The following is a 13,776-nucleotide window of genomic DNA, read 5'->3' on the forward strand; positions in this document are numbered from 1 at the left end:
CTCCTCTGCTGCCCATCTGTTTATCTTTGTTTTACATGCTGCAATAGAGCGCTCGCATCACTGCATTTGGAAAAAAAAACACATGCAAACATACATGTCCTAGTTTAAACCTTTAAAGTTTGCACCCCCCCCCACTTTTTAAGGCTTTGCTTGTTTAAGCAATACAATGACCAAGCCAAATTTATTGTGTACAACATAATTTCTTTCTTATAAAAGTGTGCTAAACTACCTCACCAGGAGTGTAGAGCTGTGAACTCACATTATGAAAACAAAAATATGACAAAAGAAGCTGTGAATTGCTGAATGGAAAAAAAAAAAACCCTACATATATATTTATAATATGTTAACATGTCTCTGTCTTTGTTATTAAAAAAACATTTCGCAGTTTAAAATTTGATTTGTCATCTTGTTCCATATTTCATTATATACATGGGATTTTAATAATTAACAAATCCCTTAGCGGTTTCATTAAATTTTACACAACATCTCCTCTTTTTTGGATGTAAGCAGCAGTGAACTGAGCTGTTTTGGCCACTGCAGGTGTCTAATTTGATCCATATCACTTTGGCACTCTTTCTACTTCTGTTGGACATTTGCGGTGACAGACAGTGAAAAAGTACTTCACTACCTTTGTCACCAGCTCACTCTGCCATATGCTGCATCTCAAACGAAGTAATTAGTGCCCCAACCCCCCGGTTAGTTTGGAAGTGCATCTTGTGAAATGATTTTTGCTTCTGCTGTGATAACTAATTTTCCTAGCAGATAAGCAATACGAATTAAGTTTTACTGCCTATTTTAAAATACTTAGACATTTTTCATGCTTAATATCAAACAGTTAACACAAAAATGTTCCACACTGGTCAAAACTACTCTGTAAATTAAACATCTATCCATCTACTATTTATTCTACCTACAAATTATGTCCAAACGAGCTACAGCTAAAAGATATTGCTGTAGCCATGATTGCATTAAATGTGGATTTTTACTATAAAGGCACTACAAAAAAAAGTGGAGGCTGCACATGCATCTTCAACCTAGCCACAAATCAGATTTACAGTCAGCACATTTTCAGAATAGGCAACAAAGTGAAAAAACAAAATGTGAAATATGGTCACATTTCCTCTTCTGTTCCTAAGTTATGGCATTTAATAATGTCCATGAAAGTGTGACATCACGGTGAAGTCTACCGTTGGTATTTTGGGCTTAAAATGTCATTTTATATTCTATCACGTCAGACATTGGTGTAGTAACTTGTGCTTTGAAGCTTAAATATTCATATTTGTGCAAACTGTGGAGAAACTACCTCGAGGCTTTCCTGAGATACTGTGTTCATAAAAATGGGATTGACAGACAGACTGATGATCCATCAACATAATGCTTTCAGGAGAGAATTTCATTTTATGTTATGGAACGTTTAGGAAACATACACAAAACATTTTTTAATATAATGCGTTGCCTCCATCCAGAACCCCCTGAAGAATTACCAACATAATGGTACCTCCCTATTGCAAACTTTAGATCATAAGATGGATTTCTCCACTGCCCAAGGACACCTCATGAAATGTTACAGTGGGTAGAAACTCAGTACAGTGCCCATTCAGGTGGTCAATTAGAGCTGCTGAATAATTTAAAAAGTTTCCCTCATAAAAGTGTGTTGTTTGCAGAGCAGTCAGCCACACATGAAGAACGTGTGCTGAAGTCCACATATGGCATTTCTGCCATATACAGTGGTGACAAACAATGTTTACAGCTACACAAACACGTACCTCGGATAACTCACGGACCGAAAATAAAGCTGCATCTTATATTTCTACTGCATATGTGACATACAGGGTGATAAATATTCAAAGAGAGCATCAAAAGGAAGGAAAGGCATACACACAAACAGCAGCCTGGATATGAGCCCGTAGGGAGATACAATATCATAAAACGAAAGCGTGGAAACAATAGTTAACCAGCTGCCATGCACACACTTGCAAATACACATGCACAGACAGAGGAAATCTGTAGGGATCGCAGCCAACAATGTGATCTTCCCAACAGGACTACTGAACCTGACAAGTCAGAATAGAGTGAAGGACTGCAGTACGCACAAACACACACATGTACACAAGGACACCTCCAATTCAACATACCCCCCCCACCCCACCCCTCCCCCCGAATGCTATCTCAATAAATGAATGAGCTGCAACAAAAGCAGCAATCTGTCTGCTATTATTTTTTTCCCCCTTTCCTTAGATTAATCTCTCGCTCTTTCTATACCTTCTGTTTTCACTTTGTCTTTCCTCTGGAGTCAGTGGTGATGAATTCAAACTACAGTAGAAAGTGAGGCTACATTTGTCAGCAGAGCTTCGAAACTTAATAATGAGGTAAATTTAGACTTCCAGAACTTGACTTCTCTTTGAATTGCAGGTTAAAAAAAAAACCCAAAAACAGTATGTGCTTCCCCCGAAGGCGCTGGCAGGTTCTGCCTTTGTGAAAGTGAGTATCTGCCAGGCTCCCCAATGCATAACTCCATGCACAACTCTACAGGCCTGACATGACTAAAGAAAAACGTCTTGGTGGATATAGATGGCTTTGTGCAGAAAACTTTTTTTCTTTTGAAGATGAATAGAAACTTCTGAGACTCTGAGCAATATTACTAATAACCCACTGCACTGTTTCCTTTACCAGACAGGGGTGATCAATATATCCAGTGCTACTTAAATGGTCTGTCATTTCCTTTCAACCCTTGTAGCACGTGTTGCAAGTGCTGAATAATTGAACTGAGCAAGGCCTATCATGTTCTGGCTCGCTTTTTTTTAGCACTTCAAAGGTGGCATTCATTATTGATTGAAGTCCTGCAAACAATTTACTTTCATCTGCTTCATGATTCAGCTCCCTTCCCTTTCAATTTGCATTAATTCTTCTTCTCTTTCTCAATTTAAGGTGTGACTATGGCAAAATGTCTGGCTCAGGTGTATTTGTGAAGAGGTGAGCTCAGCTTTGAAATGTAAAATATTTTTTCCAAGGCAGACAGAGGGTTCGCAAAGATGCTCTAATCCACTGCAGCGGCAGGTAGTGCAGCTGGAGGATAGTGTGAAATGGAAATGTTACAGCTGACAGGAGTGTGTGATTTGGCCCCCGTGATCTGCCAGAAAGTCTCTGCCAAGCACTCTGCTGCCACTAATACAAATATGAGCAGATTCACTGAATGCATCACTGAATTGCTCAAAGATGATCTATTGATTCATGGGGATGCAATCAATACACCCTGTCTCCTTTTCACACACGCAGATGAGCTTAATAGAATTTTTAACCGCAAATGATAGAAAAAGCTATTATGCCTTGCTTTATTGCCCATCAGCATGCCATGGCAATCTGAGTGTGGTCCTGCGGTTTAGCTCCTTTTACTGCTGTGATGCATATACATAAAGCACTCTTACAGCTTTGTAACAGACACATTCCATTGCAGGACAAAACAAAGAATTATATGTAAATGTGTTTGTTTTGACTGATTGTTTTATTTCAAACTATGCCAAAGGATAGAGAGGCGAAGTGGAAGAAAGAGAGAACATAAGGTTTGTAAAGATGCGTGTGGGGGTGCGGAGCATAGACAAAATCTGCCTATTATTGACACAATTTTCATTTTGCACTGAAACAAAAGCAAAAATGAAACCAGGTTTATCTGTTTAGCTGAAGACTCCTCAGTCACACAGGCTGATCAGCAACCCCTCGGTACAGTTGGCCACTAGGGAAATTGTATATTAGCCAACTGGTTTAAGAGTGGTTGCTGGAGATAACTGGCTATCACTGAGTGAAACTGGTCACAAGGAAAGTGTTGCACAAAATTCCTCCATCTGATTTTTTTGGTAGCTGGCAGATTGATACAATTGTGTGAAAAACAGCAGCTAGTCTACATTTAATTGCTAGCTAACTACCATGGAGCAAACTCAACAATGTGTGATGCAAACTGCAAATGGAGAATGTTTGTCTTCAAAATAAAAGTTGTCCCTTAATGCTGAAGTAGACGCCTTTCAAAATGCACAAGTTTTACTTTGAAGGTGAATTGCTTCTGTTTCCATTTTTCAGCTTTAGCATTCCATTTCACAGCAGCTGCCAGTAACTTCTTGCAACCACTCTCAATTGATCAGTGAATACTATTTTACATACCCTGAGGTACCCTTGAGCAAGGTACCGTCCCTACACACTGCTCCCCGGGCGCTGCACTGGTGGCTGCCCACTGCTTCACTGGGTGAATGGGTTAAATGCAGAAGAGTAATTTCCCTATGGGGACTAACACATACACATTATTATATATGTTGCTGGACAGGAAGGATCAATTGAAAGCACCTAAAAAATTACTTTTTTTGTCTTGCTTTTGGCTTTGTTTCCTCCTTGTTTGTCCTCCCCTATGTCCGTATACATAGTCCCTTTTCCTTTGTTTAGGTGTCTGTTATGTTCCTGAGCTTGGTCGCTTAGGTTATTCCTCGTGCATCTGGACCTTTTAGAATTCTGTTTATTGCTGATATTGAGTTCTCGCTTGCTTACTGTTAAGTCTGCCTCAGGCATCCTGCCTGTGGCTTCTATCTCAGTCTTACAATCTACGCGCTGAGACACCACCGACCTAAGGTTTAGAACACTGAATATGCTATCATATAACCTGTCACTGTTCAGTGCTCAATAACTCCCACACAGTATACCCCATGATGGGCCGAATATGAAAGCAAATCTCTCAGCCACATGAGAAAACAAATAAAACACGGTCTATATGTCACTACAGCAAAGAGGCCACTACACATCACTGCCCTTTCTTTGTGTTTTTGTAATGTGATCACATTTGTGGTGGCAGGGTGTATCACACTGGCCCTAAAGTGTGTTGGTACAAACAGTGATGAAGTAGATTAAATACCCTGGTAATTAAGTAGCCTGTGGACATGTGGAACAGGTGCAAGAACCACAAAAGCTGTGACTCACACTGAATTATTTACCTGTTTAAATGTGTGTCCGGTTATGCTTATGTACTCAGTTTTTACATTTAAGAACTGCCTACTTATGGCAAAGTATACATTTTGCTTGGACTCAACCATCTCCAAATGTGCTTGAGCTGTTATGAAAAAGTTAGTCGATGAAAAAGTTTCATTAAAATAGAACAGCGTTTTTTTCCCACCCAAGAGAAACTCTGGCTCAAATCAATTCTGCATTTAAATTGAATTTAATGTATGTTTTTTAAAATGGATCTAGCAGTTGCTTTGTGTACAACTGTAAAAATTGCCTTCATTGCTTAAGGATCAATGATGCAGAATTAATATCCATCTGAAGTTATGAAAAAGCTTTCCATAGTTGGAAAAAACATCTGAAAAAATTATAACTCTATATGCAGTGTTAAGAATGAGAATCTTGCTGTGTCAGAGCAATGGCATGCTTGCACCTATATGAATTTGTTATATTTCTTTTTTGTAAACAAGACTCTCTATATACACAGCCAATACATTATATATTCAATATATAATATGCAGTCAATATACAGTCGTGCCTTGTTAATTGCTTAGATTCCTAACAAGTTGCCTGTAGTAACTACTTGCCAGGTGGTAGTAAAACTGTAAAAATTGCAATGCAAACCAGAACCAGGAAATGTTCACTTTCAGTGTAAAAAGCCATACCCTACCACTGCAATTGAGAGATTTCCTTTACTTTGAAGGCAAACTATCACAGTTTATGTTTTTTTGTCACGCTTTTCTTTTTTCACTGTGGCTTGATGAGTAGCTGGGGAGTATTCGTAGGCAAGCCGAACCTTTGCCCACCAACAATGGGCAACCACAACAATCTGCTAGCAACCAAAGCAATCATGCGGTTTCTGCCAGCTGGTTAAGGAGTGCACATTTTTCCCCTATGATGGGTGATTGCTAGCTGGTTGAGAACCAGTATCTAGGCCTGTGTGACTAACAAAGATTAAAGTTAGATAGCAACAATTGGAATTGCATTCCGGCACCTTTAGTTAATGAGTAATTACATCTGATAGGCAGGTTATTGCATAATGTTGCTGAATGCGTGAATTTTTCATGCACTGCAACCTGGCATTCTTCCAGTGATGACATGGAGATAGTTGCTCATTAATACAAACATAATGGCATCCCACAGCCTGCTTACACCTTCAACGCATCCCTTTCTTCCCTGTGATGCATTTATGGTGCTGACCTAAAGTTATGTATGCTATACTTCAGCATTTAGCTATGAGGAGTGAGCATAAATTGAGTAGTGTTTTTTTTTAATTGCAAGATAATTTTAAATGAAACATTTTAAACAGTTCAACAAGCATCAGGAAACACACAAAATGTTTCTGTGTAGTTTATTACAAAATGTATCCATGAGCTAAATGTACAGTTGCTGAATTTCCTTAGGAGAGGGAAAAATGTTAATGTGTGACACTGATAGATGAAGCAGTATGTGACATTTTATAAACTGGAAGTTTAAATCTTACATTTAAAGTTGTCATGAATTTTGAATAAGTTATTAGACCTTTAAATAACGTGTTGCTAAATTATATTTTTGTGAAGCATTTTGCAAAAACAAATTTAAGTATGCTCATTTTGTGTTTTTCAAAGGTTGCATGAAAATATCAGTTTAGTATAGGCTACACTGATAGGTTTGCAGTGTTTAACTTAGTTGGCTAAATCAAAAAGTAGCAAAAGTAGCATCACAGGTCAGCTAATCTCTAAAGAGAGAAAATCTACTAGAGTTCACAAGCAAATTATCATCAAACTTATTTCTAAGTAATTTTTCCCCACTCTGCACTGCCACGCTTACAGCTTACAGCTCTTACAGCTCTTACAGCTCCCCAACCCAATAAATCATACTTTAATCCTGCTGACTAGGGCCTTATTCACCTGACACCACATTCACAATAGTCACACATCCAGAATGGTGAAGTTATATCACATGGTCAGTAGTCATGTGTCTGCAAAACTATGCTACTTTGGTGCAGTGTTGCTTTTAGCAAAATGCTAATGTAGACATTGTTCTACTCACACTGGTGTTACTGCCCAGCCTAATACTGTTTTTCCTGTAAATTCTTAATCTGTTAGATTTTACATCTTTGCTAGGGAGCATATAATTACAGACCATTTTGAATAGGTGGCTTTGCGTAAGTAGCTAGCTTGATTAGCACGTTATGTATATCAGTTTTTCACTCTGAATTGGTAAGGCTAATTTTTGACAGAAAAATGACCAGAAAGATTAAAAAATATCAGCTGCTTCCCTATGGTGTCTTTTCGTACAACTAGCGTTAAAGGTGACTGAGAAGCCAAGGTGACTGCATTCTTAAGCTGTAGTGACTTGCTAATTGTAGGACAGTCACACTAAAGCAGGATTAGGCAAATAAAGTTCCCAAGGGGCCGCATACAGAAACAAACTGGGACTGTTGTGGATTTAATACTGAGGTGAACTGATATCAGCTTTTTGGTGCGGCCCTCCACAAACGTTTCAGATTCTCATGTTGCCATTTGGGAAAATTAACCGTCCACCCCTGCCCAAACCCTCCTAAACTCACTGACCCCTAATTGTCATGCATGCCTGTAAAAATGTATTTGTCTTTGTTTCAACTTCAGTCTTCCACACAATGGCATAAAGAAATCTTGCTGACAGTTCAAATCTGCCTTGATGTAGACTTGATCTAGCATGTGTCTGCACACCTGTCACCAGCATTTAGCTCTTTATTACACACATTTACATGCAGCTAAATTTGCACACTGCAGACATGATTAGGTTACATAGACTAACTATTGAGCTGGTGCTACACACATGTATTGATGCTTATGGGCACACACAGAAGGAAGTTAACATTACTGTGCTTTATTAACTCGGAGGGTGGTGCAATGTTTTCTCTAGTCTGAACCATATTAGACACATCAATCAGTCCATTGTGAGAAGTTGGGCAGCTGGTATAATTTGACTGGATTTGTTATGGACACAGTAGGTGGACTGGCTTCCTGGTACAACCAGTCCATCACTTTTTCAAGCAGGACACAAAAAGTGCACAGCGCCATCCAAATGAACCAAAATAAAGGAAAAATTAACAAGAAATTGAAGAAGTGAGGAGAAGAGGGATATTACTTAACTAGCCAATTTACACAAACAGCCTTGCACAAATGATTTCTACACCTTGTCTATGTGGGAAGCGTAATAGAAACAACACATTAGGAGAGCAGTAGTACATTCTGCTCCATTTCTGTTCATACAGGATGTATTCGGGTGACATGCATTTTGGCAGCTCTCAAAAGGCATCACACAGGTATGAGCATCAAGAGGTCGAATACATATCTGAAATGTAAGAAATACTAATGTGCAAGGAGTACAAGAGCAGTTACATGGCCTAGTTGGACGGCTGGATTGATGAAATAGGAATGTGTTCTTTCAGACATGCGAGAAATGGTGACAGAAAAATAAGGCTCTTCTCTGTAGACAAAGCATTATAAGTTATTAGTGTCATGCTGCACCCATGATTCAGGTCAGATGAACCTCACAGTAATATTTTTAGTTGGTTCTCACATGATTACACCTCGTGAGGTTGGGATGTGTCAGTAAAAACATATTAGCTATGACACAATTAAAAAAAAATGAAACATTTGTCTGACTTGTCTTTAAACCTACGGATATTGTAAAAGCAATGATACTCAACTTTCAGTTGTATCATCAGCTACAGGACCGGATGGGTTTTTTCTAAAATGATCTGACTGTTTGGAGTGTGTGAAATGATAAATATGCCTGTTACCAAGACTTTAATACTGTTTCATTACCTCTGCCCACTTTCTGGCGTGATGCTTACTCAGCCCTGGCTGCTGTTTGCAGTCTGTTGCATACAGGTGAGTCAATTTAGAGCAAACCCCTAGAGGAATTTAAGCGTTTCCTTCATTAGGTTAGCTACATGCATCATGTGTCAGTCTGGGGTGGTCACAGGTTGCAACAGAAAGGCAGGAAGGCAAACATAGACAATTTACTCTGAAGCGCTGTCTGGGGGGCTTGAATTAGTAAACAGCACCATACCTGTTGGAGAAGACCTTGCTGTAATTGTACACTTGGATCTCTAGCATTTCATTTCCATCCAGCTTGCTGGCAATGGGCCATCGAAATGTCTGAAAAAGAGAAAAAAAACATGGTCAGGTTGCAGCTAACCTGCAGCATTGATTATTCGGATTATATGCAAATGCAATCAATTATATGCACGGAAAAAAGTGACAAGTTCTGTTATGTTCAGAGTGACACCATTAAATTGCTTGTTTTCTCCAAGCAGTAACCTCACAGATGGAGCCTTTGCATAAATGGCAAAAACAGTTCATCTAATTGCCACTTGAGGTTGCAAAAAAGTTCCTGCAGACTCAGATTTTAAAACTGGAGAGCATTAAAGATAAATGCATGTTAACAGCATGGCATAGGGTTTTGACCTCAAGAGATAATATGTGACATGCAGTCTAAAGTGCTTTGCGTTGCCTGTAAAACTAAACAAGTGCTATGTTAATGTCAGGCTATTCCACTTCATCATGGTGGCCACATTCTATCTTTTATATGCAGCCTATGATTTTGCACATTAGTTCAACTATACTATAACTATAACTTCCAATTTATCTGATTTGTGTACTTATTATTATTATTTTTTTTATATTGAAATGGCAATTATCAACACTTTTCCAAAATCAATTTTTCTCAACTGATTAATTTATCCACCATCTAACTGTTTACTAGATAAAATTCCTTTAAGTTCAAGGTAAAATACACAGTACTATCTATCTTCTCACTTAAGTATAGGCAAAAATAAAAAAGTCAACCAAAGTCCCGGACTATATTCAAGGCCCTATGTCAGCATGCGTCTGTTACTTTGCAGTATCCTTGATTTTCTTTTTCTAAAAATCACCAGCAGCTACAGAGACACTGTTCAGGAGGGATTTTTTTATTGATGTTTTATTCATCACGCTGAACATCTCCAGGTTATATTGCACCAACCAAGCTTACTGATAACTTTTGCATCAGTGAAAACAAGAAAAAGCAGGAGCTAAGCAAAAATCCAATGAAAATGTATTTATTATCCTCCTGTTTGTGAGTCTGAGGATAGCTTTGAGGGATAACTGTTAATTAGCATTTTAAAAGGAATTAGCTCTGAATAACAGTTTTACTATATTTCCAAAGACTGAAGTTCATTTGAAATCATTTTTCTTTACTCGATGACAAATAATCATCGAAACGATATCTCTCTTGAAGGTCCTGTTGAGTGAAAATTATATTGCTGTCTATATGGAGACTTAAATTGAATCATCTAAACAGATGAGTTGTTATCATTTTATATGAATCAGAAAAGAGAGTCTGATACATCTAGACAATATTTACTATCTAATGAGATTAAATTTTTCTTCTACACTCATCTAGGTGGCTGATTCTTTAAAATGTAGTTGTATTATTTTATAAATGAAAGCTTTAAAAACAACATATATTGTTGCGTTGCCTGTAAACGCAGGCAACGCGTGCGTTTACAGGGTAAAACATATTACTGCCAACAGATATCCAAAGCTTGTTTAAAGTGAGTTGGACTGCTATGATATGACTTGAGAGCATCAATCTTAATAAAATGCAGAGTCAAGACTGGCTGCAGACATCGGTAAAAGAATTTTGTCACAGGAATTTATTCAGTCCTGTAAAAAATCAAGTGCACCTTATGATTCAGTAGCTTGTAGAACCACTTTTAGCATTTGACTGTGGACAACTTTGGTAAACAGAGGAATTTATCGCCAAGTCAGCAACTGCAAGACGGCTGAGTAAGCAAAACAAGTGCAAAATCTTCATGAAAATTGACCACTGAAACAATGTCCTTTGGACAAATGAGAGTTTAGTCACATCTGTCCAAAACACATTTTTCCTGAAGTCTTCTGGTTTGTTTAGATGAAACTAAGCCGCGCTGCTATGTTCTTTTAAAAAATAGGCCATCTCCTGGCAACCTGTGCAAATTTCCAAACTTCTTCAATCTTTTTCTAATTATACTGTCATGAACTTTCACCTTTAACATTCTAATTGAGCCCTGTAGTGTCTGAGATATAGCTCTTGGGTTTTGCAGTGTCTCTGAGCTTTGCATGGACATTGGTGTAGATTTGTTGGAACATCCATACCTGGGAAGATTATAGCATTGTCTTAACACACACCTAAATGCTTCATTCCAACAAAATGCTAAAGCTTCTGCTTTTATACAGGCGAGCCCACCTGCTGGTTATCATTTATATAACAAAATCACAGTTTATTCTGAAAACATTCCACTGGTTTTTTATATGAAAATAAGCTTGAACAATCTTTCTTTCTCAAACCTCTAATCACAGCTGACTTCAGCAAAGTAATATATCCAAACTCTCTTCAGGTTTGTTGCTACCAGCTTTACATCGGAAGAGTGAATTACTTGGGTTCATTAATCCCCACACTAAAGGGACTCGAGAATTATAAAACACTTAGCAGTTAGCCTTTTAAGGAAAGTATGATAGATGTGGTAAAAGCAATTAATTGGCTTTTACTGCTTCCATTAATAAAGTATGACATCCAATTGTGATGCATTACTCACTCCACCTGTGTTGATTAACTATGACAGGGCGAGACCAGAAGATAAAAGAAACAAATGTAAGTTATAAATTTAGCCCCATCATACATACAGGTGTTGATTCACATTCAGTAAATCACCTCTAAGCCTCTTGCTGTACAATATGACGGGAAAGAGTCTTCACAAGGGCACAGGGATAAATGTTGCACAGGTGATTTAAAAGTAATTCGCCCCTTGCTGATATGGGCCTCTGACTTAAGAGAACACTGCAGGCTGTCAGACAAGAGATCCATCAAGACCGTCCCATTAGCGAATCCCGTGGTTTCCACCTGCTACTGTTAGACCTTCAAGGATCTGTGGCCAGGCCTGTAAGTGTGCATTAACATCAGTCCATGCATACTCAACCTTCAGGATCTGCAGCCTGTGTTCCCAGGTTTCAGTCAGAAGAAGCTAGTACTGCCCCTTCTTTCCCACCACCCTCAAAGCCTGAAAACATCCTGAAGTGACAGTCGTTGTCTGAGGTAGTGGCTAATACAGCCGCGCCACATCTCATTTAATACCGAATCTCCTCCGGCATGTTTGAACAGCCGAGAGTGCGAAAAGGAGGCCCCAGCATGGTGTTAATGGTGCACAAATGACAGCGCACACAGCTAATGCCCTATACACACACACCACTGCATAACACACACACTTCAAGTCAAATGATACACACCACTGTGTGATTAGGAATTGTTTATACAACACCAGGGAGATTGGGCAGCCATATTAATTTCCCAAGAGTCAGAGAAGCACAAATTTTAATCAGTGAATGTAAACTCAATACAAACATGCGTGTTATATGTCTAAGTGCTTGTAAACATTTCCTGTTTTCCTACTATTTTTTTGACACGCACCACCTTTAAACATCTGTTTATAGCATTGTCATGTCTGTTATGTTGCTTTGGTATACTATTCAGAACAACTTATTGCTAAAATAACACAGACAGGAATCCACAACAAGAAAGCTTAAGCTGCTTATGCTGCCTGAGGCTTTTGTAGCCACCGTGACAGACAAAATGCTTACAGTGGTTTAAATACCTGCACAGGACAGATAAACAAAATGAGAGGTGGGAAAGTGGAAAAGCTTGGTGGGCTTCAGTTGTAAACAAGTGTCTGCAAACAGAGCAATTTCTGGTTATGCTATGCAAAATTAAACTCAAAATTAAGCCTTAAAGGAGCACCCGTTTTTCAATTTTCAATCTATGCTTTTTATTTAATGAAAAAACGTTGATATTATATACAAGACAAAGAAGATTCCCTTTTTGTGCTTCACCCTGCTAGGTAGATTGCATGCACTGCAATTTTCTTTACTTAGCTCTATTTATTTAAAATGTAAAAGAGGCATGAATAAATAATGTGATTATGTGACAATTGTGATTTAGCCAAATGTTTAATTTTACTTTTTCAGGCTCAGGGCAATAAAATATTAAAATTAAACATACTTAAAAGAAAACAACCTACTGAAGATTTGCAGGTATTAGACTCCCTGCTCATGTTCACCCCCAACAAAAGCTGCCGGTAAATTTGTTGTTACAAGGTTTCATGTTACTTATGGCAAATTTTGGTACCACTATCCCAGCGTCACAACAGAATTCAAGACTCATCAGACCAGGCAATGTTTTACTAATCTTCTATTGCCCAATATCTGTAGCCTTCCTGTCAGAACAAAGCAGTCTGGCCATTCTTCTCCGACCTCTGGCATCAACAAGGCATTTTCACCCAGAGAACTACCCCTCACTACATATTTTCTCTTTTTAAGACCTTTTTCTCTGAACTCTGGGGAGCTCAGACCAGCCCATTTGGCACCAACAACATGTCATAGTCAAAGTCACTTAAATCACCTTTGTCTGCTTGCCTAAATGCCCTGAGTTGCTGCTTTGTGATCAGCTAATAGATCAGCTGTACTCAATGAAGTGCATGGTGAGTGTACAAGACCACTCTGAAAAAGTGAAGACTTTCTGACCGAGAAAGAAGAGGCAACAAAGTTACAATAAAGTGAACATCCTGGCAAAGATCCCACAGATGTTAACACATCTGGCCGTGGAAAAAACTGACACACAGTGGTGACAAAATCAAAACTTTAGTCAACGGAATAATGCACACTTTGTTTAGCAAAGCTTTCTTCTCTAAAAAACATTCCGTTTCCTTAGCTACAGTAGATGTTTCATGTTTTTAAAAAAGTTCTTGTTAAT

At 38.5% G+C, this 13,776-nt stretch overlaps 1 protein-coding gene across 9 annotated transcripts in view; it reads right to left on the reverse strand.

The window, feature by feature from the left end:
• The window catches only part of otofa (otoferlin a), an 89,586-nt gene that overhangs the window by 53,129 nt on the left and 22,681 nt on the right, over nt 1-13,776 (reverse strand). For all 9 annotated transcript variants that reach the window (XM_085245885.1, XM_085245884.1, XM_085245882.1 and 6 more), the window contains exon 3: nt 9,022-9,110. In XM_085245885.1, coding sequence (XP_085102011.1) covers nt 9,022-9,110 — 89 coding nt within the window. The remainder of the gene's footprint in view (nt 1-9,021; nt 9,111-13,776) is intronic.

This window comes from Mchenga conophoros, linkage group LG15, assembly GCF_057382185.1.
Source record: "Mchenga conophoros isolate Kocher_MC1m ecotype Shallow Benthic linkage group LG15, M_conophoros_male_GT1.1, whole genome shotgun sequence".
Lineage (NCBI taxonomy): Eukaryota > Metazoa > Chordata > Actinopteri > Cichliformes > Cichlidae > Mchenga > Mchenga conophoros.